Raw genomic sequence first — 22,037 nt, 5'->3', positions numbered from 1 at the left:
GGCCATAGTGCCTTCTTTTGTATACAACTGCAACTGTTTTTTTTTTTATGGATGCTTCAATCTTTTAATTTCTCTTGATTTGCTTCTGCATGGTTCTATACTTAGAATATTTTGTATGCCTTTCATATCTTGCCACCTTTGTGCAATCTTCTCGGGGTCACATATCTCGGGTTTAATAACTACGATTTTTACTTCGGCAAGATACTGACCTGCAAACTTTTCATAAGTTTCAACAAGTGTAAAACATATACTATTCGATGTCAATTTTGCAAACTTTTTTCCAAGTTTCAACAAGTATTTAAACAGTGATCTCGGTCTAACCTACTTGTAAATTGCTGCAAATTTCAACAAGTGCTAACATATACTGTAAATTTTTCTCAAGTTATAACAATGATCTACTTGTAAATTGCTACAAATTTCAACAAGTGTTTAAACAATATACTTAGCTTTTACCTCGACCTGTAAATTGCTGCAAATTTCAACAGATGATCACATGTCGGCTTAACATTATCTTGTAAATTGCTACAAATTTCAACAAGTGTTAAGCATCTTCTTTGGTTGGACCAACCTGTAGATTGCTATAAGTGTGCAAACTATAACCTCGGTTTCACTTCGACTTGTAAATTGCTACAAATTTCAACAAGTGAAGAGAACCAGTAATCTCGGCTTAACTTCAACTTGTAAATTGCTACAAATTTCAACAAGTGAAGATAAGGAATCATCTCGGCTTAACTTCGACTTGTAAATTGCTACAAATTTCAACAAGTGAAGATAAGGAATCAGCTTAATTTCAACTTGTAAATTGCTACAAATTTCAACAAGTGAATTAAAGAATAACCTCGGCTTAACTTCGACTTGTAAATTGATACAAATTTCAACAAGTGAAGATAAGGAATCAGCTTAATTCCAACTTGTAAATTCCTACAAATTTCAACAAGTGAATTAAGGAATAATCTCGGCTTAACTTCGACTTGTAAATTGCTACAAATTTCAACAAGTGAAGATAAGGAATCAGCTTAATTCTAACTTGTAAATTGCTACAAATTTCAACAAGTGAATTAAGGAATAATCTCGGCTTAACTTCGACTTGTAAATTGCTACAAATTTCAACAAGTGAAGATAAGGAATCAGCTTAATTCCAACTTGTAAATTGCTACAAATTTCAACAAGTGAAGATAAGGAATCAACTTAATTCCAACTTGTAAATTGCTACAAATTTCAACAAGTGAATTAAGGAATAATCTCAGCTTAACTTCGACTTGTAAATTGCTACAAATTTCAACAAGTGAAGATAAGGAATCAGCTTAATTCCAACTTGTAAATTGCTACAAATTTCAATAAGTGAATTAAGGAATAATCTCGGCTTAACTTCGACTTGTAAATTGCTACAAATTTCAACAAGTGAATTAAGTGTCTCTGTCTTCTCTCTACCCCCAATGTGAACCTGAGTTCTACTTGGGTTCTCATTATTCATGTCTCCAAAAACACCAATATGTAACTTCATCAAATATATGTGTTTTAAGAAAAGGGAAAAGATTTTATTGATGACATCGGCCAAAAATAATGCACATCTAATGATAGAAGAATTTCAAATTACAAGTGTTCCAAGGTCTTGGCAGTGCTTTGCCCTCGTTATCTTCTAGCCGATAAGCTCCATTGCCTAATACCGAAGTAATTCTGTAGGGTCCTTCCCAGTTTGGGCCAAGCTTGCCTTCTCTGGGATCTTTCTTGTTGCCGACGACTTTTCTCAAGACTAGGTCGCCGACTTGAAAATCTCTTGGATTGACCTTCTTGTTGTAAGCTCTAGCAAGCTGTTGCTGGTATACTGCGAGCTGAATTGCAGCTTTCTCTCTTCGTTCTTCCAAAAGATCCAGATCTCGGGCTAAGAATATGTCGTTGGTGCCATTCTCTACTCCCGGGTCCTGATCCCTAGGATGCCGATCTCCAAGGGGATGACAGCTTCTGTGCCATAAGCCATGGCAAAGGGGGATTCCCCGGTTGATCTTCTCGGCGTAGTCCGATATGCCCAAAGCACGTTGGGCAACTCGTCTACCCACTTTCCTTTTGTTGCCTGCAGCCTCTTCTTTATTCCATCCAAAATTACTTTGTTGGATGCTTCTGCTTGCCCATTACTTTGGGGAAAACTTGGTGTTGAAAAGTAATTCTTGATCTTGAATTTCACACAAAAGTTCTTGATGAGTTTGCTATCAAACTGTGTTCCGTTGTCGGCAACTATTGCTCTTGGAATCCCAAATCTGGTGATGATGTTTCTCCATATAAATTTCTTGACGTCCACATCTCGGATTTTGGCAAGAGGTTCTGCCTCTATCCATTTTGTAAAGTAATATGTTGTCACCAGCAAGTATTTTCTCTGCCCAGTTGCCTGGGGAAGTTGCCCAACCAGATCCATGCCCCATTGGGCAAACGACCAAGGGCTGGACATTGGGTTTAGGTCAGCAGCTGGCTGATGTATCAAAAGAGCAAACTTTTGGCATTGTTCACACTTCTTTACGTAGGCTTCAGCATCCTTTTGCATGTAGGGCCACTAATACCCCTGGGTAATGGCCTTGTGGGCTAATGATTTGCCCCCAGCATGGCTTCCACAAATTCCTTCATGAATTTCATATAGGAAATCTTCAACCTGCAAAGGGTGTACGCACCTTAAAAGTGGTCCAATGAAGGACCTTCTGTAGAGGTGTCCATCTTCTGTCAGACAGAATCTTGTCGATTTCAGTCTGACTTTGTGTGCCTCCTTACGATCTTCTGGCAGCTTTCCTTCTTTTAGGAATGCAACAATTGCATCCATCCAGCTTGGCCCCATGTCCACACACATTGCTTCCTGTCCTATGCTCCGTGGTTCTATGCTCGGGCCCGACATATAGTCGATCATAATTGTCCTAGTTTTTCCAGTTTGCATTAAACTTGCCAGGTTAGCCAACGCGTCGGCGTGGGTGTTGTCATCTCGGCTAACTTGGAGTAGTCTGCAGTTCTGAAATAGGGCTGCTAATCTGATGACCTCTTTTGCATATGCCGACATCCTTTCGTCTCTGGCTGCAAATTCTCCTGTTGACTGGTTAACAATAAGTTGTGAATCACAAAAAACTATTACCTCGTCTGCTTCTGCTGCTGCTGCCAGTTTTAGTCCTGCAATTAATGCTTCGTATTCCGCCTCATTGTTTGAGGCCTGGAACCCCAGACGGATGGACTGTTCTATTATTTCTCCATCTGGAGATATCAGCAGTACTCCTGCCCCTGCTCCTTGTCGGTTCGAACTTCCATCGACAAACAGTCTGAATGAGTCACCGATGTAGATGCTGCAGGGTCTGAGTTTTTCCTTCCTTTGCTCTTTTGTCTTTGGCTGGGATTCTCCTTGCTTGCTGGGACAATACTCATCCTGACTCAACGGAGCCCGATGTTCGATGGTTTCGGGGGTGAATTCTGCCACGAAGTCGGCCAAAACTTGGCCTTTAATTGCTGTTCTCGGCCTGAACTCCAGGTCATACTGACCTAGGGCTACGGCCCATCTTGCTATCCTTCCTGTTAAGTCTCCTTGCTGCAACAAGGACTTCAGTGGATGCTCTGTTAAGACCACAATTTTATGCGCCTGAAAGTAATGGTTCAACTTCTTTGAAGCTATCACTAAGGCTAGCATTAATTTCTCCAGTGGTAGATACCTTGTTTCTGCGCTGGCCAAGGTTTTGCTTACATAGTAAACAGCCTTTTGCTCCCATTTTTCTTCTCGGATTAATACTGCACTGACTGCGTGTTCTGAAACTGCCAAGTACAAATATAGTTCTTCCCCTGGTTCTGGATTGGAAAGAACCGGAGTCGTGGTCAAGTACTTCTTCAGGTCGGTCAAAGTGGCTTCGCATTCTTCTGTCCACAGAAAGTCTGTGGCTTTTTTTACCAAGTTGAAGAAGGGTCTGCACTTATCTAAGCTTCTGCTGATGAATCTGTTTAGAGCTGCGGCCCTTCCAGTAAGCATCTGAACCTGTTTTGCCGACGTTGGGCTCTTCAGCTCTAGGATGGCCTTGATTTGGTCGGGGCTGGACTCAATGCCTTTTCTTGTTACCAGATACCCTAAAAACTTACCTGATCCAACTCCAAACGCGCACTTTGATGCGTTGATTCGGAGCCGGTATGTTTTGAGTATATCAAAGACCTCTTTTAGGTCGGCAAGATGACCCTTAGATTCCTTGGTCTTCACGACCATGTCATCGATGTAGACTTCTACTGTTTTTCCAATCAGGTGCTTGAACATCTTTGTTACTAACCTTTGGTAAGTTGCTCCTGCGTTTTTCAACCCAAAAGGCATTACCTTGTAACAGTACAGGCCTTTAGGGGTGATGAACGCGGTCTTTTCCTCGTCTGGAGGGTACATGGCAATCTGGTGGTACCCCCTGTATGCATCCAGAAAACTCATCCTTTCATGCCCTCAAGTAGCATCTACGAGCTGGTCAATCTTGGGCAGAGGAAAGCTGTCTTTGGGGCAGGCTTTGTTGAGGCTGGTAAAGTCTACACAAACCCTCCATTTGCCGTTCTTCTTCTTCACCACTACTGTGTTGGACAGCCATGTTGGGTAGTGAACTTCTCGGATGGCCCTGGCCTCCAGAAGTCTATCTACTTCTTCTTCTATTGCTTCGACGTGCATTAACGTCGGTCTTCTGGCTCGTTGAATCACAGGTTTTGCCGACCTGTCGACATTCAGTCTATGGCAAGTGACCTCGGGGTCAATGCCAGGCATCTCGTAAGGTGTCCAGGCGAACACCTCAATGTTGGCTCTCAAAAAATCTTCCAGTTCTCTTTCCTCTTCTTCGGCTAAGCCTGAGCCGAGAAGAAAGAAGCCTTCTTCGTCGCCCTCCTGGACAAGGATTTTCTTTAGTGTCTCTTCACTCTTTTCGGTTGGCTCCTTGCCGACATCATCTAGGACCTCTATGTCCTCGTCTTAAATCTCTGCCTCTTTTGGCTCTCGAATGCAGCAAGTAGACTTCATTGCTGCCATGGAGCAACTTTTTGCCTGCAGTTGATCTCCTCTGACTTCTTCAATCCCATGCTCTGTTGGGAACCGTAGTAGTTGATGTAATGTTGAGGGAACTGCCCCCATTGCATGCAACCATGGTCTTCCCAAAGTGATGTTATATGGCGAGGGTGTGCCAATCACCATAAATTCTGTCTTGATCTTCTTAGTACCAGCTTGTACTTCCATGCTTGCTGCGCCCAATGGCCATGTCGGCGTTCCATTGAAGCCGACCATCGGGTTGCTGGATCATTCCAGGTCGTCAGGATGAAGGCCCAACTCCTTGTAACATCTGACATACATGATGTCACAAGAGTTGCCTTGATCTATTAGGATGCATTTTACTTGGCACTCCCCAACCTGGAGGGATACTACCAAGGCATTATTATGCGGATGCTGGACCATCTCTAAGTCGGCTTCAGTGAAGGTTATCATCGGTCCTTGGTATTCTTCAGGCCGAGGTCTTTTGTGTCCTACCTGGTTCGCGTGTTGCAGGTGTTTTACTCTTTGGGTTTCTCCCCGAATGTCGTTTTCATTCATCTTTGAGTGAATGACATTAACCACCCATGGTCCTCCTGCCTGTGGTTGTTGTGCTGGAGGAGGCGGAGCTGCAGGTGCTTGAGGCAATCTTGCCTGTTCTTCTCTTGTCCTGGCCTCATCAACAAGGTCCCTCAGATGGCTTTGTCTTACCAAGTCTTCTAAGTGTGCTTTTAGGGCTCTGCAACCCTGAGTTGGGTGCCCTTCTTCATTGTGGTAAGCACAGCGCCTACCAACGTTTCTTCCCATAAATTCCCCTGGTGCTCTTGCCGGTGTCCTGAAATAGGGTTGGTTTCGTATTTGATCCAGGACTTTATGGATAGGGATTCGGAACACCGTCGTCACTGCCTGTTTACCCTTCAATTCTGTCTTTTGTTTGGTCGGCCCGTTGTTACCTCGGCCTCGCTTCGGCGAGCCGTTTCCCTTCTCCTGCTTTATCTCTTTGTTTCCCGACATATCTTCCTCGGCTCTGGCGTACTTCTCGATTCTCGCCATGAGTTCTTCCATGCTTTTTGGCAATGTTTTTGCCAGAGACTTCCGTAGTGGGCAGTCATCTTTCAGCCCGTTCTTGAAAGATACGACCGCCACTTCTTGGTTGCATTCGGGTATTCGATTGAACACCTCGTAGTATCTCTTCGCGTAGGCCCTAAGGCCTTCTTCCTTGGTGATTCTTAAAGCCATCAGGGCGTCGACCCTCAAGGCTGTAGTTTGTTCGTCACAAACCTGGCCACAAACATCTCGGCCAGGCCTTCCCATGTTTTTACGCTTCCCTTCGGTAGTTTATGGAACCAATCGGATGCAATTTTCCCAAAGGATGAGGGAAATACTTTGCAGAGCAACGGGTCGTTCCCACTGTATAATGCCATTGAGTTCAGGTATAGTCCAACATGAAAGTTAGGATCTGACTTACCATCATAAATTTGGAACCTCGGCATACTGAATCTCTTTGGTGCTTCAAATTTGTCCAGTTCCACCGAGAATGGTGTTCTTGGCTTAGCTGGGGAAGTCACCTCGGCTTCAACATTCTGCTGCCTCCTTTTGAAGTAATCCCTCAAGTCTTCTTTACTCCTACCTGGAGCTCGGCTATCTCTGGACTTCAATCTTTTTGGCACACTACTTTCGGCCTCGTGGTGGGCCCGTTTCGATCTTTCTCCATGGGTTGTGTCAAAGCAGAGTGCTTGCCCTTGAACATGGCGATGTTCTTTGGGCTCTAAATCCTTCGTGTGATACGTCCTTCGGGACTCTTCTCGTCTCGGCTCCTCTTGTCCGCCTTCCCTGGAAGGTTGGTGAGAGTGCCTTCCGCTCCTGGTGTGCTGAGGGACTTCGGGGATTGTTGTTCTTCCTCCCTTCTGGGCATTGGTTGCTGGCATCGGTGTGTCCTGCAGCGGGTATGGTGGCTGCATGACATTATTTTGCATCATGAAGTTGACGACCGACTGTAGGTCCGCCAATTTGTTTGCCAAGTTTTTTACTTCCTCATCCCTCCGTAGGCACTTATCCCTCCATACCTGAAGGTTATCTTCGTTATAGTACTTACCTTGGTCTGTCTTCTTTGAAGTGTTCCCCTCCTGGCCGACGTCTTTCTCGACGTGGCCTTGGTCATGAGTTTCTGCATTGTGGTTGTCTCCTTCAACATCAAGGTCAATTGGTCTGCCACTCCCAGCAAGAGTGTCGCCCCCAATGTTTTCCTTCTAGCCGTTACTGGCCATCTATTCTTCTAAGATTCCCACAGACGGCGCCAAATTGTGTGGGTAATTTTCTGACCACACTGCCCGCCTAGTAATCAGTTGGAGAGCACCGGCAGAATAGATGGCTTCAGCAAACCTGCAACAGAAAGAAAAGGCTCCGACGGTGGCTCTTTCACCCAGGGGCACTCCGACGATCAAGTCAGTATATCTCTCAAAGATAAATCAAGTGCTAAACTCACAAGCTTAAGCATAAAACTGCGTACCTTAAACCCACGGGGGTGCCTCTCTTTTATAGTTTACTCAATCCAAGTCCCACTAGAAGCCTAACTTCTATGGACTCCAATTCAGTGAAGACTTTGGATTCCTCAAGAGATAAAGATAAACTCCCTAAGAGTTTTATCCTTACCTTAGCAAAGTCTTCTCTTTTCTCCAGGACTCTTGCCCCTTATCCATTTATCCGCTTATCTCGGATTTCGATATCTTCGGAGATCACCTCGGCCTCGCCAAAGATAACCTCGGCATAACTACCACGACACATGGCACCTCGGCTGACACGTCGGAGTCACTATGCCACGTGTTGGTATTTAGAAAGTAATAATATATATTAATTTCAAAACTTGAATATCAAATCTAACATTCACTTAATATAATAATATATATTAATTTCATTTTTACAAAGTATAATTGATTATAAACTTTTGTTTAAGGAAATAGTATAATTGATTATAAACTTTTGTTTAAGAAAATCTGTAATTTTACTTCTAAATTAAGGCCAAGTTTGGGAAGACTAAAAAAGTGCACTTTTTGTCTTTTTGGACTAAAAAATTGAGGTTGAAAATATAGATGTTTGGGTTAACTTTTTAACTTTTTATTGAAAAATGTGTAATAAAAAATTGTAAAAATTGATTTGTAGGGAAAAATTTGAATTGGGAGTTGTGCAGCCCTAATTGTTGACTTTTGGTGAATAGTGTTAACTTTTTAACTTTTTGAGTAACTTTTTAACTTTTTGACTTTTTTAAAATTACCCAAAGTTTTCACTCAACGGGCACAACTACGGGCTAGTTCTGATTTGAGTCACCTTCGATGATAGGATAAACATTAGGAGTTTTCTTAAGTGTGCAAGTGCACACCATGTGCCACTTACACAAAAAATATAAGTGTAAGATGTAAGTATAAGTATAAGGTGTAAATGTAAGGTGTAAGGTGTAAGTGGGTTGCACATGGTGTGCAACCTCAAAAAAGGTGTAAGTGTAAGGTTTAATTTTTTACAAAAGGTGTAAGTGTAAGGTGTAAGTGTAAGGTATAAGGTGTAAGTTACACACCATAACCAAACCCTAAACATTATTGGTAACTTCCCGTCATTTTCCAAATGTTTTTTATTCATTTGATGACTAAATAAACATTTTTAAAATAATTTTTTTTTTTTTCACATCAAATAAGTTTTTTTTTTTTTAAACAATAAAAAACTCACAACAATAATCAAATAACATGTTTTTTTTAATATAAATATGTACTGAACTTTGGGAGCAAAGCAGGGTAGCTGTCATTTTCTTCATCTTGGCAACAATGGATTCAAATCCATCTGAGATACTCCAAGACTTCCCTCCCCTCTTCCGCATCTACCAAAACGGCCATGTCGAACGATTCAAGATAACCCAAATCCTCCCACCCTCCGACGATCCCCAAACAGGCGTCCGATCCAAAGACTCCCTCATCTCGCCAGAAAACGCCGTCTCCGCCCGCCTCTTCCTCCCCAAAACCACCCACCCCCACCGCAAACTCCCCCTCCTCATCTACATCCACGGCGGCGCATTCTCCATCGAATCAGCTTTCTCCCCTCTCTACCACCACTACGTCACCTCCCTCGCCGCCGCCGCCAACGTCCTCGCCGTCTCCATCGAGTACCGATTAGCCCCGGAGCACCCTGTTCCGGCGTGCTATGACGACTCATGGTCCGTCCTCCAATGGGTAACCCGACATGCTAATGGATCTATACCCGACCCGGATCCCTGGCTCGTTGACCACGCTGACTTTACCCGGGTTTTCTTGGCCGGTGATAGTGCCGGAGCCAATATTGCTCATAACATGGCTGTTCGGGCTGGTGTTGATGGGTTAGGGTCGGGTTTGAAGATTGTGGGTGTGGTTTTGGTTCAGCCATTTTTTGGGAATGATGAGATTGATAAGTTGTGGATGCTTATTTGTCCCGAAACTAGTGGTATTAATGACCCGAGGTTGAACCCAGCTGCTGACCCGGGTTTGTTGGCGAAGCTTGGGTGCACCAGGGTTCTGGTTTGTGTTGCTGGGAAGGACCATTTGAGAGAGAGGGGTTGGAGTTACTATGAGGCATTGAAGAAGAGTGAGTGGGGTGGTTCGGTGGAGATTGAGGAAACAGAAGGTGAGCCTCATGTGTTTCATTTGTTCGACCCGGCTTGTGAGAAGGCTCGGACTCTGATGAAACGGGTTGTTTCTTTTATGAATCAGGACTAGGTCCACTTGGTTGTAACGTTTTTATCCTCACTGCGATAATCAAGCAAAAAATAATATTAGCAAACTTTGCATGTGTTTCTATTTCAATTATTACGTGAAGGTTGTTTTTGCATTAGGTGTGTGAAATTTTACTCGTAAATTTCTATTTATTTACCTGAAGGTTGTGCTTGCATTGGGATATATAGTTTACTCATAAATCCTTCAACTCATTCCGAGTCTAGATCGTTTGTCGTGATTTCTTACGGTGGCCTGTTGTGTCAATCTAAAACGACGTCAATTTGAAATATATATACTTTTTTCAAGCTCTCAAATCAGAGAGATACCTCATCTAAAACAGAAAACCAGAGAGACCCTATCTAAAACAGAAAACCAGATAAACAAAGAGGGGGAAGCAGTGATGACTGTGGCGGCGAGGCCACATTCAATTCCTCCGACTCTATTTCTCTTTTGTCGTCGGCCACCCAACCACCCCAATCGTTTGCATCGGCTTTTCAAAGCTCTGATCGAAGATTTCGAATCTTAACTAACTTCCAATCGACGACGATGAAGCCACTATGGTATTGATCACTTTGGATGATGATGTTCGAGGATGAAATATGTTATTTTAGTCAAATAGGACAAAATCCCATATCTAATTCATAATTATTTCATTTTTTCTCTTACAAAAGTTAAAAAGTCTATCACAAACTAGGCTCTTTAGGCCCAAATAGCTAATGAGCTAAAAAATCAACCCACATTCCAAACGAAGTCATTTGGAAACAAACTAAAAACGTCAAAAATCAGTTTTTAACCCATTTTGAGACACACCTCCAATATAAAAAAGTCAAAAAAAAAAATTTAAAAGTCAAAAATTAACTTTTAACTAATTAATTTAACTTTAATCCTAATAATTATCATATAACAAAATTAACATACTATTTTTCATTTCCGTCATGCTTCATCCATTCATATTTATATATATATTACTTTATTTATTTATTTTGGTTGTTGTGATATGATTTTTTACTAATTTAATTATTTTAATTTGTGTATTAAAAATTCGTTTAACCTGCCGATTCGAAATAGTCATAAAGTTCATCAAATCTACCAATTGGTGATGATAGGTACGCTGGTTGCTGCCCCCCAAAAAAAAAAATAAATAAATCTACCCACCAATGGCGGTTTGGTTTGAAAAATATCTCCAATTCGACCCATGTACAGAGTCTGGGTGTGTTTGTGTGTTTGTTTTGAAGAATGAGGGGGTGAGATTGGATTATTAGTCTCATCGGATTAATAGTTCATTATTTGTTTTATTTTTTTTTTTTGGATTAATATTCCTTTCGGATTATTAGTTTCACAAATATGGGACTATCCGATCCCATAGGGGGTGGGATAGAAACCATGAGATTGGTATCTCATGGGATTATTTTGTGAAATGTCCATTTTACCCTCCATGCTATTACTTAGCAAACAATTAGAAAATGATAAAATAGTCTTTTAAACATTTATAAGGCTCCGTTTGGCAAGTTGGGTTGGGGGCTTTTTTGGCTATTTTAGCCACAAAAGACAAAATAGGCTATTTTAGCCACAAAAAACAAAACATCACATCTAACCCATAATCATTACACTCTTCTCTCACAAAAAAAGTCAAAAAAGTCAAAAAGCCAAAAAGCCCTTCCCAAACCAAACTTTTTAGCCCAGGCTAAAATAGCCAAAAAAGCCAAAAAGCCAAAAAGCCAACCCACTTCCCATGACCAAATAATTCCGGAACAATGTATCCCATGACTAATAGTCCGATAGATTACAATCCCCTCTTATCCAGTCCGTCCAAACAAACGCACCCTCTGGGTTTGGAATGAGTTAATTTAATTTAATTTTTTGATTTTTTAAATTAATTTAACTTGATTAAATTAGTTTTGTTTGGGAATTTTTTTTGGCTTTTATTTAGTTTGGATATGATAGTTGTGAGAAAAAAAAGTAAAATAATTGTAATTTGAATGTGACATTTTGTCTTATTAGCTGTACGGGGAGGAAATAATTCTCCTCGTATAATCCTGTTGACCAAGTCCACGCTCCTCCGTACGACGTCGCTTTGTCACCTGAAAACACAAACGTGAGCTAGCCGGCGGGTGTGTGCCGGAAACCTCTCCGATGCCTAAGTCAGAAAACTTGACAAATAGACAAAGCTCAAAGTTCTCAGAAAGATTTTGTTCAATTACCTCCTCCAAGGTGATGCTTGTGAGCTTTTATAAGTTTCATATGGCACAATCCTAGTAGGACTTGTATTTCTCCATACAGAGTCCTCCTAGGATTCCATCTCCTAAGGATAATGCTTATCCTTTTACACCCTCCCCCACTGCTTAAACCAAGTGGGATGGTTTCCTCCACGGCCGAACTTCCATGTAACCGAAGTAAATTGGCTATACCGAGCCACAGAGGGCCGAACCCTCCATAGCTCGGTCTTCTCCTCTAATTCCTTACTTCGGCTGTCCCTGTTCAACCTTGGCGAGCTCAAACTTCCAAGTAGCAAGGTCTGACCGACCTAACCATAGTAAGTCACGACCGGACTAATTCCAAAACCGGCCTTCCCAGAACATACTGTGGCCGGACTAACTCTGAGACCGGCCTAATTCCGAGTTGCCTACGGACCGGAGTAGCTTTACTTCTCCTTGGACCAAAGCATCTATCTCTTCATGAGCCGGAGTAACCTCACCTCCTTGGGCCGAAGTAACTTTGTCTCCTCAAGACCGGAGTAACCTCACCCCTAGGCCGAAGTATCCATTACGGCCTTTTTACTTAATCCTTCGTGTTTTGGGCCTTAAAGCCCAACTCGAAGCTCGGCCCAATTTTTCCCAAAAATTACCCTCTCAATTGCCCCTTAATTCCATCTGCGCAACATGATCGGGATTACCAGTCTACTGGCCGAGCTAGAGTTTATTAAGCTTTTTCAGCCGAGCTAAAAACCCTTTAGCCTCTCCAGCCGAGCTAACTTTACCTCGGGCTTCTCTTCGTCCGGTCAAAAACGTCTCTTCAATCACGACTGTAACGCTTCCCTTTCCATAGACACGTGGCAGGATCTGATAAGCCGTGGCCAACTGTTACGCCGCCCTGCAGAAATTTCGTACTGTTCCCGCCTCTTTTTGCCGCCTTTTTCTCTCCCTTCTTTCACAAAACAACCCTTCATCTCGTATCATTCACTCACACCTTGCTGTTCATCTTCTCTCTGTGTTCTTGAACCTTCGAGTTTTCAAAATTTTGAGCTTGCTGCGTCCGTGTCACTATTTGCTGCTACTGCCTCCATCTTTAGCTCCTCTTTCAATCTGGTAAGTGAATCCATTTTCTTCCTCTCTTTTTGCTTATGTTGCTTTTACCCTCGTTTTGTGCAACTGTATATCTTGTTTTCGTATGCTTTTTGCAAATATTTTCTCCATGTATCTGCTCTGCTTTTGTACTTTCTATGAAGAAACCAGTAGAACTTGTATGTGTATGAACTATTTTGTAGGAAGATAGTCTTAGATCCAAAATCACCTAGCAACCGGACTAGAAAACTGTTTGTGTTATGTATGTAGACAGATTCAGAACATAACCGAACTAGAACTTGTAGAAACATCAGTAGTTTCTTCTGACCCACTCTAGCCAATGATAAGTTTGCCGTTACCGAACTAGGTACTTCGGTCTCCAACCGAGCTAAGACCTTGGGGCTAAGCCGGCTTTCTTAGTTCTGAAACCGAACTCAGAAGGCTGCCCCTAGGCGTTAGACCGGTCTAAAACTGCTCAAAACCGAGCTAAGAAACCTTCTGATTTGTAGACGGGGTAGAACCAGCCCTTTAAGCCGAAGTAGGATTTGTATATCTTGCTTATAATTTGTAGCGCGGTCCAACGATCTGTGCTTAACCCCCTTGCTTTCTACTTTGCAGACTTAGGTTGCCCAGGCACTCCTACGTGTGCTCAACCGAGCTACTGAGCCAAATTTTTGTACCGAAATAATTTATTCGTAATTTATACAACAAATGGGTAAGTATAGATATTTAGTCGAAACCCCTGGTGGCATGGCCGAATTCAGGCAGGACTACCAGATTCCTGATGATGTCCAACTGGAGTTGGCCAAGAAAGATGCTACTCCCTGGGACAATGAAGGCTCCGTCCCCTTTACCCTTCAGTCAATAATTGAAACCGGACTACGGTTTCCTGTCCAACCGCTCATCTGCGAATTTCTTAGACAGACTAGGTTATGTCCTACCCAACTGTCCACCAATACATACCGTATTATAATGGGAATAGACGCATTAAACCACCAAACCGGACTAGATCTCGGTCTAGCCGAAATATTCCATCAGTATTCCATCGGCTCAAAGAATGCTGGGTGGGTCTACTACCTCAGAATTCGCCGCCGCCGAGAGAAGATAATTAAGCACACTCCGGACAAAGATCTTAACGATGATGATTTCCTTTGGGTCTCTGGGAATTTTGAGGATTTTCAAGCTCAAATTCCTGGCCGACCTATAAATTGGAAAATGGGAGAACCTGGTAATTTTGCTTCGGTCTTCTGTCTTGTTTGTTATCTCGGTTGTTTAGTTTATTAGCCGGACTAACACTTCCCTTTACTGCAGATTTCGCCCATCTCCGTTCCCTGTACAGTTATCCCAACCTTGGGGTTCTGCGAGCCGCACTACGGGTTAAAGAAAGAAGTTGGTCAAAACTTCTAAATTTTCAGCCGACCTACCGGTATAGCGGTCGCCGCAAAGCAAAGGTAACTGATTTTCTTCTCGAGGAAGCACCGGAGCCGGACCCAACTCTGCCCGAGATAAGACTTGTCCCTCTAACAGCAGAAGAAGAGATGGCGAAAAGGAGCAGAGTTAGGGCCCTTCTTACCGAAACGGCTAGGCCCGAAGTAACGCCTCCCAGTCAATCGCAGCCTGCCGTTGTCGCCCTCCCTTCCCAACAGCCATCCTCTTCCCGCCGGACCAAACGTCCCCGGACTGCCGAACCCGAACGAGTTTTGGTTGATGAAGACCCTGTCATTCAGCCGAGCTTACCACCAAGCCCTCGACCGGAGTCTTCCGACCGGACCATCAGTTGCTGGGCACCGAAGCTATCTTTCAACGACCGAGACATTCTGGAAACAGACTCGGTTGTTGCTGAGAAGGACCACCTGTTGGCCATCAATTTGGCCAAGAGTGTGTGTCTGCCTAAAGATATGGAACATCACCACAAACAGTTAACCACCGAGCTGAAGTCCATCCGGTCAGCCACGAAATCAATGATTCTGGTAAGTAACTTCGGTCGTATTTCTGTTTTTCTACTTTTCTTTTTCTTCGGCTAAATTGAAGTTGTTGCTTTGTCAGGCTATCCAGAAAAATCAAATCACCCATAGGAAGGTGCTGGAGCTGAGGAAAGTGACAAGGCAAGCTGCGGCAGAGGCAGAGGCGAAATCGGCCGAACTAGAGGAGGCCAGAAAGGAAATGGCCGAACTCCGAGGTGAGGTCGGTCGTCTGACCGGAATGGTTAGTTCGGCCGAGGCCGAAAAGCAAAAGACTGCCATTGTGCTGAAGGACAAGTACTTGCGCGAGTTGCTAAAACTTGAAAGAAAGAAGGATGTCGAAATAAAAGAGAAGGTGAAGGAAGCCGACAAACAAGGCTTCAAGAGGGCAGAGGATGCTTATGCCCAACAATGCAATGCGGCCAAGGATCTGTTCTTTAAGTGCGGCTGGAGGGGAGCCGTTGAGAAGCTCGGTCATGATCCTCAGACCGAGGTTTTCAACCCTCCAGCCTACTTTATACCGAACTCCCTGATGGATTATGCCACGGCCATGCAACAGCAGTTCCTTGAGGGCTCAGATGATGAAGATTCTGATGAAGACTCTGCCCCTGAGGATACTTCGGTTGTGAATGCAGATCAGGTAGTTCGGTCGGAGCCCGTGGTGGAAGATCTAACTCTTGATCAACCAATTGAAGCCGTGGCTCCAGCCGAACCCGTTCTTCCTTCTGAAAGTGTTGTAGCGCCCGAAACCGGTCTTCGGGTTGACGCCGATGCTGCCTTTGACGCCGAAATAGATGAACTCTTCTCTTAATTTTGTAATCTTTTCTTTGTAACCGAACTAAGCAGCCTTGTAATGACTTCTTTTTTGAATGAAAATTTGACTTCTCTTATTCCGGTTATTGTGTGTATGCTTGCATTTGTAATGTCTTCTGTTACTCCATGTGTTATTTCGGTTTTTGGTTGGTTAAACTATACTTACCAGCCGACCACTCCTTAGCCGACATAATTACTTCGGCTGAGGAGTACTAAGTGTTGGTTTAATCCAGCCAACCATTCTTCAGCCTTATACTTACTTCGGCTGAAGAGTAACAAGAGTTGGTTTATTCCAGCCAACCACTCTTCAGCCTAACACTTACTTCGGCTGAAGAGTAACAAGTGTTGGTTTATTCCAGCCAACCACTCTTCAGCCTTGCACTTACTTCGGCTGAAGAGTTACAGGTGTTGGTTTATTCCAGCCAACCACTCTTCAGCCTTGCACTTACTTCGGCTGAAGAGTTACAGGTGTTGGTTTATTCCAGCCAACCACTCTTCAGACTTGCACTTACTTCGGCTGAAGAGTAACAAGAGTTGGTTTATTCCAGCCAACCACTCTTCAGCCTTGCACTTACTTCGGCTGAAGAGTAACAAGAGTTGGTTTATTCCAGCCAACCACTCTTCAGCCTAACACTTACTTCGGCTGAAGAGTAACAAGTGTTGGTTTATTCCAGCCAACCTTTAAGTTAGTTTTTCCGGCCAACTTATAGTATTTGGTTATTCCGACCAAATGTCCTGCAGCCTGGATCCTTATCCTGGGCTTAGGAAGGGTGTTGGTTTAATCCAGCCAACCTCTAAGTTAGTTTTTCCAGCTAACTTAGAATAACATGTTTGTAATATACTTAAGTCTTGAAAGCTAATTTTTACAAAGAGTAATTTGTGCCAAAAAGAATTTCTCATTTTATTGAAGGAAGAGAAAATTACATGTTTGGAAAGGAAAAACTAAAAGTAAAATAACTTGAGATTGGCCGTATTCCATGGCCTAGGGATTGCCTTGCCATCCTTGTCTTCTAGGTGGTATGCCCCTTTGCCGGCTAACCCAACCACCTTATAGGGACCTTCCCAATTTGGGCCTAACTTGCCGTCTCCTGGGACCAAGGTGTTTCCCATTACTTTGCGCAGTACCCAATCGCCAATTTTGAATTGTCTTGGATGAACCTTTTTGCTGTATTTTTTGATTAACTCTCGTTGGTATGCGGCGATGTGGACCAACGCTCTTTCTCTTCTTTCTTCTGCAAGGTTGAGTTCTAAGGCTATGGCTTCTCCATTTAAGTCTGGGTCAAAATTTTCGCTTCGAATTGTGGGAAGGCCAACTTCTAGTGGGATCACTGCTTCCATGCCATAAGCTAAGGAAAATGGTGTTTCGCCAGTTGATCGCCGAGGTGTGGTGCGGTAAGCCCATAAAACATGAGGAAGTTCATCCGCCCACTTGCCTTTTGCTTTCTCTAGCCTTTTCTTTAGTCCATCCAAGACGACTTTATTTGAAGCTTCAGCTTGCCCATTTGCTTGAGGATATGCCGGTGTGGAGTTGTAGAACTCTATCTTGTATTCTTCACAAAAGCTTCTGAAGATTCTGCCGTCGAACTGAGTGCCATTGTCTGAGATCAGGGCTTTTGGAATGCCAAACCGAGTGATAATATTCTGCCAAACAAACTTCTTCACATCTTTTTCTTTGATTGACGCCAATGCTTCTGCTTCCACCCATTTTGTGAAGTAGTCTGTTGCTGCGAGAAAGAATTTTCTGCCCCCGGGTGCTGTTGGAAGCGGTCCTACTATGTCCAAGCCCCACATTGCGAAAGGCCATGGGCTAGTTAAGGGCAGGAGTTCTCTTGCTGGTTGATGTATTTGGTGCGCGAATTTCTGGCATTTTTCACACTTCTTCACATATTTCTCTGAGTCTGCTTGCATATATGGCCACCAATATCCTTGCGAAATAGCCCTGTAAGCGAGCGACCTTCCCCCTTGATGACTTCCACATACCCCTTCGTGTATTTCGAACAGGAATGCTTCTACCTTGCTGGGATGAACGCACTTGAGGTAAGGCCCAGAGAATGACTTCTTGTATAATGCCAAAGATGGAGATAGCCAAAATCGCTGCGACTTTGCCCTTATTTTGTTGGCTTCTTTTTTCTCTGTTGGTAGGATGCCGTCTTTTAGGAACAGGATGATGGGATCCATCCATGAAGGGCCTAATTCAGTGCAATATACTTCTTCTGCTTCGGGGTCTTCTATACTTGGTCTTGGTAAGAAGTCGATGAGTAATGGATGAGGGATCGATGTATCTGCCATTGAGGCCAGGCCTGCTAGCTCGTCCGCTCGGCTGTTTTCCTCCCTGCCAATTTGTTCTATCCTTACCACATCAAACTTCTTGATCTCTGTTCTGACTAACTCTTGGTACTTGGCCATTCTGTCGTCCTTTGCTTCGTATTCGCCCGAAATTTGGTTTACTACCAGCAGAGAGTCACTGTATACCATTAGTTCGGCTGCTTTCATGAAGTGTGCTGACTTGAGTCCTGCGATAAGCGCCTCATACTCTGCTTCATTGTTGGATGCTGGGAAGCCAAGGTTGATTGCTTGCTCTATAACCAGGCCGTCTGGAGAGATGAGGACTATGCCAAGCCCTGCACCATGTCGGTTGGATGCTCCATCCACAAAGAGCTTCCACATCTCTCCAACAAATAGTTTCCAGCATGTGGAAGGGTCAGACGATGCCGTGGGGTCAAGGATGGTGTTTTCTTCAAAGTCCATATTGGCTGTCTGCCCTTCGTCCTCTGTTTGAACTGCTGGTGAGCCTTTGTTTGGCTCCTCCTTGTCGTCCTTAATGTGGTCTGCCTTTGTGCTTGATGGACTACCTTCCACTAGGGGTTGCGCTATTCCGGCGTCAACTTCTGTCCCTAGTTCGGTTGATGGACTACCTTCCACTAGGGGTTGCGCTATTCCGGCGTCAATTTCCGTCCCTAGTTCGGTTGAGTCAGTCAGGTCGACTGGGCAGATATGATGACTTCCAGGAGTAAACTCTGCGACGAAGTCTGCCAAAGATTGAGCTTTTATTGCGGTCTTGGGTTGGAACTTGATGTCGAATTGTCCCAACTCTACTGCCCATTTCAAAATTCGCCCACTGAAGTTCGCCCTTTCAAACAGAGCTTTTAGTGGAAAGGCTGTGAGGACGACTATGGTGTGGGCGTGAAAGTAGTGCGCTAATTTTCTGGATGCCATCATTAATGCTAATGCTAGTTTCTCTAATGGCAAGTACCTTGTTTCGGCTCCCAATAATGTCTTGCTGACATAAAAGATGGGCAAGTGTTGTATTCCTTCTGCACGAACCAACACCGCGCTGACTGCGTGCTGAGAGACCGCCAGGTACAAAAAGAGTTCTTCACCAGGAACTGGAGTTACAAGAAGTGGTGGGGAAGACATGTACTCCTTCAAGCTTTCCAGAGCTCGGTCGCATTCTTCATCCCACTCAAACTTGGCTTTTAAAGCTTGGAAGAATGGTCGTAGTCTGTCTGACGACCTGCTTATGAACCGGTTTAGCGCAGCCGCCATACCAGTGAGATGCTGCACTTCTTTGACTGAGTTTGGTCTCTCCAACTCCTGGATTGCTTTGATCTGAGAGGGGTCTGCTTCTATACCTCGGTTGGTTACCAGGAAGCCCAAGAATTTGCCAGATCCAACTCCGAATGCGCATTTGGATGCGTTGAGGCGCAACTTGTGTTTCTTCAGGATCTGGAACATCTCGCCCAAATCTTTCAGATGGTCATTCTTATCCTTGCTTTTGACCACCATGTCGTCGATGTAAGCCTCCATTGTTCTGCCTAACAATGGTTCAAACATCTTGGTGACCATCCTTTGGAATGTCGCCCCTGCGTTCTTTAGGCCAAAGGGCATGACCTTGTAGCAATATAACCCCCTTGGTGTTGTGAAGGATGTGACCTCCTGGTCTGGTTCATGCATGGCGATCTGGTGGTAGCCTCTGTATGCATCCAGGAAGCTGAGACGGTTATGCCCTGCCGTTAGGTCCACCAGTTGATCTATCCTTGGTAGAGGGAAGCTATCTTTCGGGCACGCCTTGTTGACTGTTTTGTAGTCGACGCAGACGCGCCATTTACCATTCTTTTTTGGCACTACGACGGTGTTGGAGATCCATTTTGGGTAGTGCACTTCCCTTATTGCTCCTGCCTCCAGCAGGTTGCCCACCTCTTCTGCCACTATTTCGGCGTGGTGGAGTGCCGATCTGCGTGTACGTTGAATGACTGGTCTGGCGGATGGGTGGACATTGAGTTGGTGACTGATGAAGTTTGGATCAATGCCTGGCATGTCGTACGGTGTCCAGGCAAACACTTCGATATTAGAGGTCAAGAATTCCATGACCTCTAATCTCTCAGCGCTGGACAATGATGAGCCAAGCAAGAAGAACTTATCCGGGTTCTTCTCATCTATTTTTACCTCCACCAAGTCTTCCACTGCTTTCTGATCAGCTTCTTTGCCGACGTCAGCGAATAGTTCATTACTCTCTGGTTCTTCCACCGAATGAACGTATCCTTTGGCAGCTCGGCTTCCATTTGCTGTGGCGAAGCACTGTTTTGACATGATCTGATCGCCATAGACTTCTTCAATTATACCGGCGTCATTGGGGAACCGCATTACCTGATGGTATGATGACGCCACCGAACGCATGGCATGCAGCCATGTTCTGCCCAGGATGATGTTGTAGGTGGAGGGGACCTTCAATACCCAGAACTCCACCTGTTTTGATACACTTCCAGCTCTGACTGAAAGGATTATTTTGCCGACAGGCCATTCTGGCATGGAGTTGAATCCAATCAGGGGAGAAACTGCAGGTGCCAAGTCTTTGTCTTGCAGCTTTAATTGTTTGAATGTGTCGTAATACATGATCTCACATGAACTACCCTGGTCAATCAGAATCCGCTTGACGTCAAAATCCTTGACTCGGAGAGTGACAACCAGGGCATCATTATGGGGGCAGTAAATTCGTTCCAAGTCCTTATCCGAAAAGGACATGACGTTTGTTGCCTCTGTCCTCCCCTTCTTGATGGCGGGTTGGGAACTTAATACTTCCCTAAAGTGTTCAGCCTTCTTGATTGAACCTCTAAGCTCGCATACGCGCTCAGGTTCAAAAACTCCATGAATTACATTGATAATGCCTTGCGGTGGTGCGTCGTTTGGCATTCTGTTGGGTTGGTCATGATCTTGGGGGGCCGGTTGCGCTCCTTCTTCAATGTATTCGTCCAAGTGGCCTGCTGCCACCAATTCTTCTAAATGCTGTCTTAGGGACGTGCAATTCTCAGTTCGGTGCCCCTTTTCTTTGTGGAAGGTGCACCGTGATCTGTCGTCGTAATTCTTCTGAGCTTCCCCAAGCTTGGCTGGCCACTTGACAAAAGGCTCATCCTTGATTTCGCTCAGAATCCGATATATTGGTTTTTTGAACACCGTGGTTATGGCAGTGCGAATTCTTAGCCATCTTTTGTCTGGGTCTTCTCCGTTATCTCGTCTGCCACGTCCATTTTTGTTACTTCGGTCCACCGTATTAACCTTTGCTGAGGTTTTCTTTTCTGGTACCGTGGCCGCACTTGTTTTGGCTTTGGAACGTGCGCCATCTTCTTCTACCCTGATGTGCTGATGCACTCTCTCCATCAGGGCTTCCATGGTGAGGGGTGGCGTCATGGTAATTGAATCCCTTAGTCGGTTCCCTACTGGTAGGCCTCTTTTATATTGCGCAATGGCTAGATTGGTGGGGCAGTCTCCAATCTGGTTGAATGTCTCCCAGTAGCGACTGTTGTAAGATCTGAGGGTTTCTTTCTCACCCATGTCGATGGAGAGTAGCTGGTCTATCTCCACCGGTGTTTTAGTATTTGTCCGAAACCTTGTTACGAATGCTTCTGCCAATTGGGCCCAGGAGGCTATGCTGCCCTCTGGGAGCTTTTCGAACCAAGTCAAGCCTAAGTCGCCCAGGCTTGATGGGAAGAGTATGCACATTAGGGCCTCGTTTCGCCTGTACACAGCCATGACTTGGCGAAAGTGGCTCAGGTGAGAATACGGATCCGTCTTCCCTTCATATGTATTGAACTTCGGCTGAAGGAAGCCTGATGGTAGGGGTGCGTTTTCGATCGCTGGGACAAACGGCGAAGTCTGTAGTCTTGCCAATGCTTTGTCCGCTGGTTCGTAGGCCGGTCGCGGTATTGGCATTCCAACCTCGACGCTTCCATGCGTTCGAGGAGCCAACCGTTGTAGGGCC

General features: G+C 44.4%; 1 protein-coding gene and 1 pseudogene across 2 annotated transcripts; both read left to right on the top strand.

The window, feature by feature from the left end:
- The first annotated feature begins 8,741 nt into the window (after positions 1 to 8,741).
- On the top strand, positions 8,742 to 9,841 carry LOC114295286 (2-hydroxyisoflavanone dehydratase pseudogene; annotated as a pseudogene). Its single transcript, XR_014364310.1, has one exon. The product of XR_014364310.1 is annotated as a 2-hydroxyisoflavanone dehydratase pseudogene (transcript).
- A 4,381-nt stretch (positions 9,842 to 14,222) lies between these two features.
- LOC145821682 (uncharacterized) lies at positions 14,223 to 15,858 on the top strand. Its single transcript, XM_082918233.1, has 3 exons — positions 14,223 to 14,235; positions 14,319 to 14,977; positions 15,054 to 15,858. Exons 1-3 carry the CDS (start codon positions 14,223 to 14,225, stop codon positions 15,777 to 15,779), a joined length of 1,398 nt encoding a protein of 465 aa, XP_082774359.1. The 3' UTR covers positions 15,780 to 15,858.
- The last annotated feature ends 6,179 nt before the right edge of the window (positions 15,859 to 22,037 follow it).

Source organism: Camellia sinensis, chromosome 3 (genome assembly GCF_055761805.1).
Source record: "Camellia sinensis isolate YWXY chromosome 3, ASM5576180v1, whole genome shotgun sequence".
NCBI lineage: Eukaryota > Viridiplantae > Streptophyta > Magnoliopsida > Ericales > Theaceae > Camellia > Camellia sinensis.
This window is presented reverse-complemented; position numbering and strand designations above follow the sequence as displayed.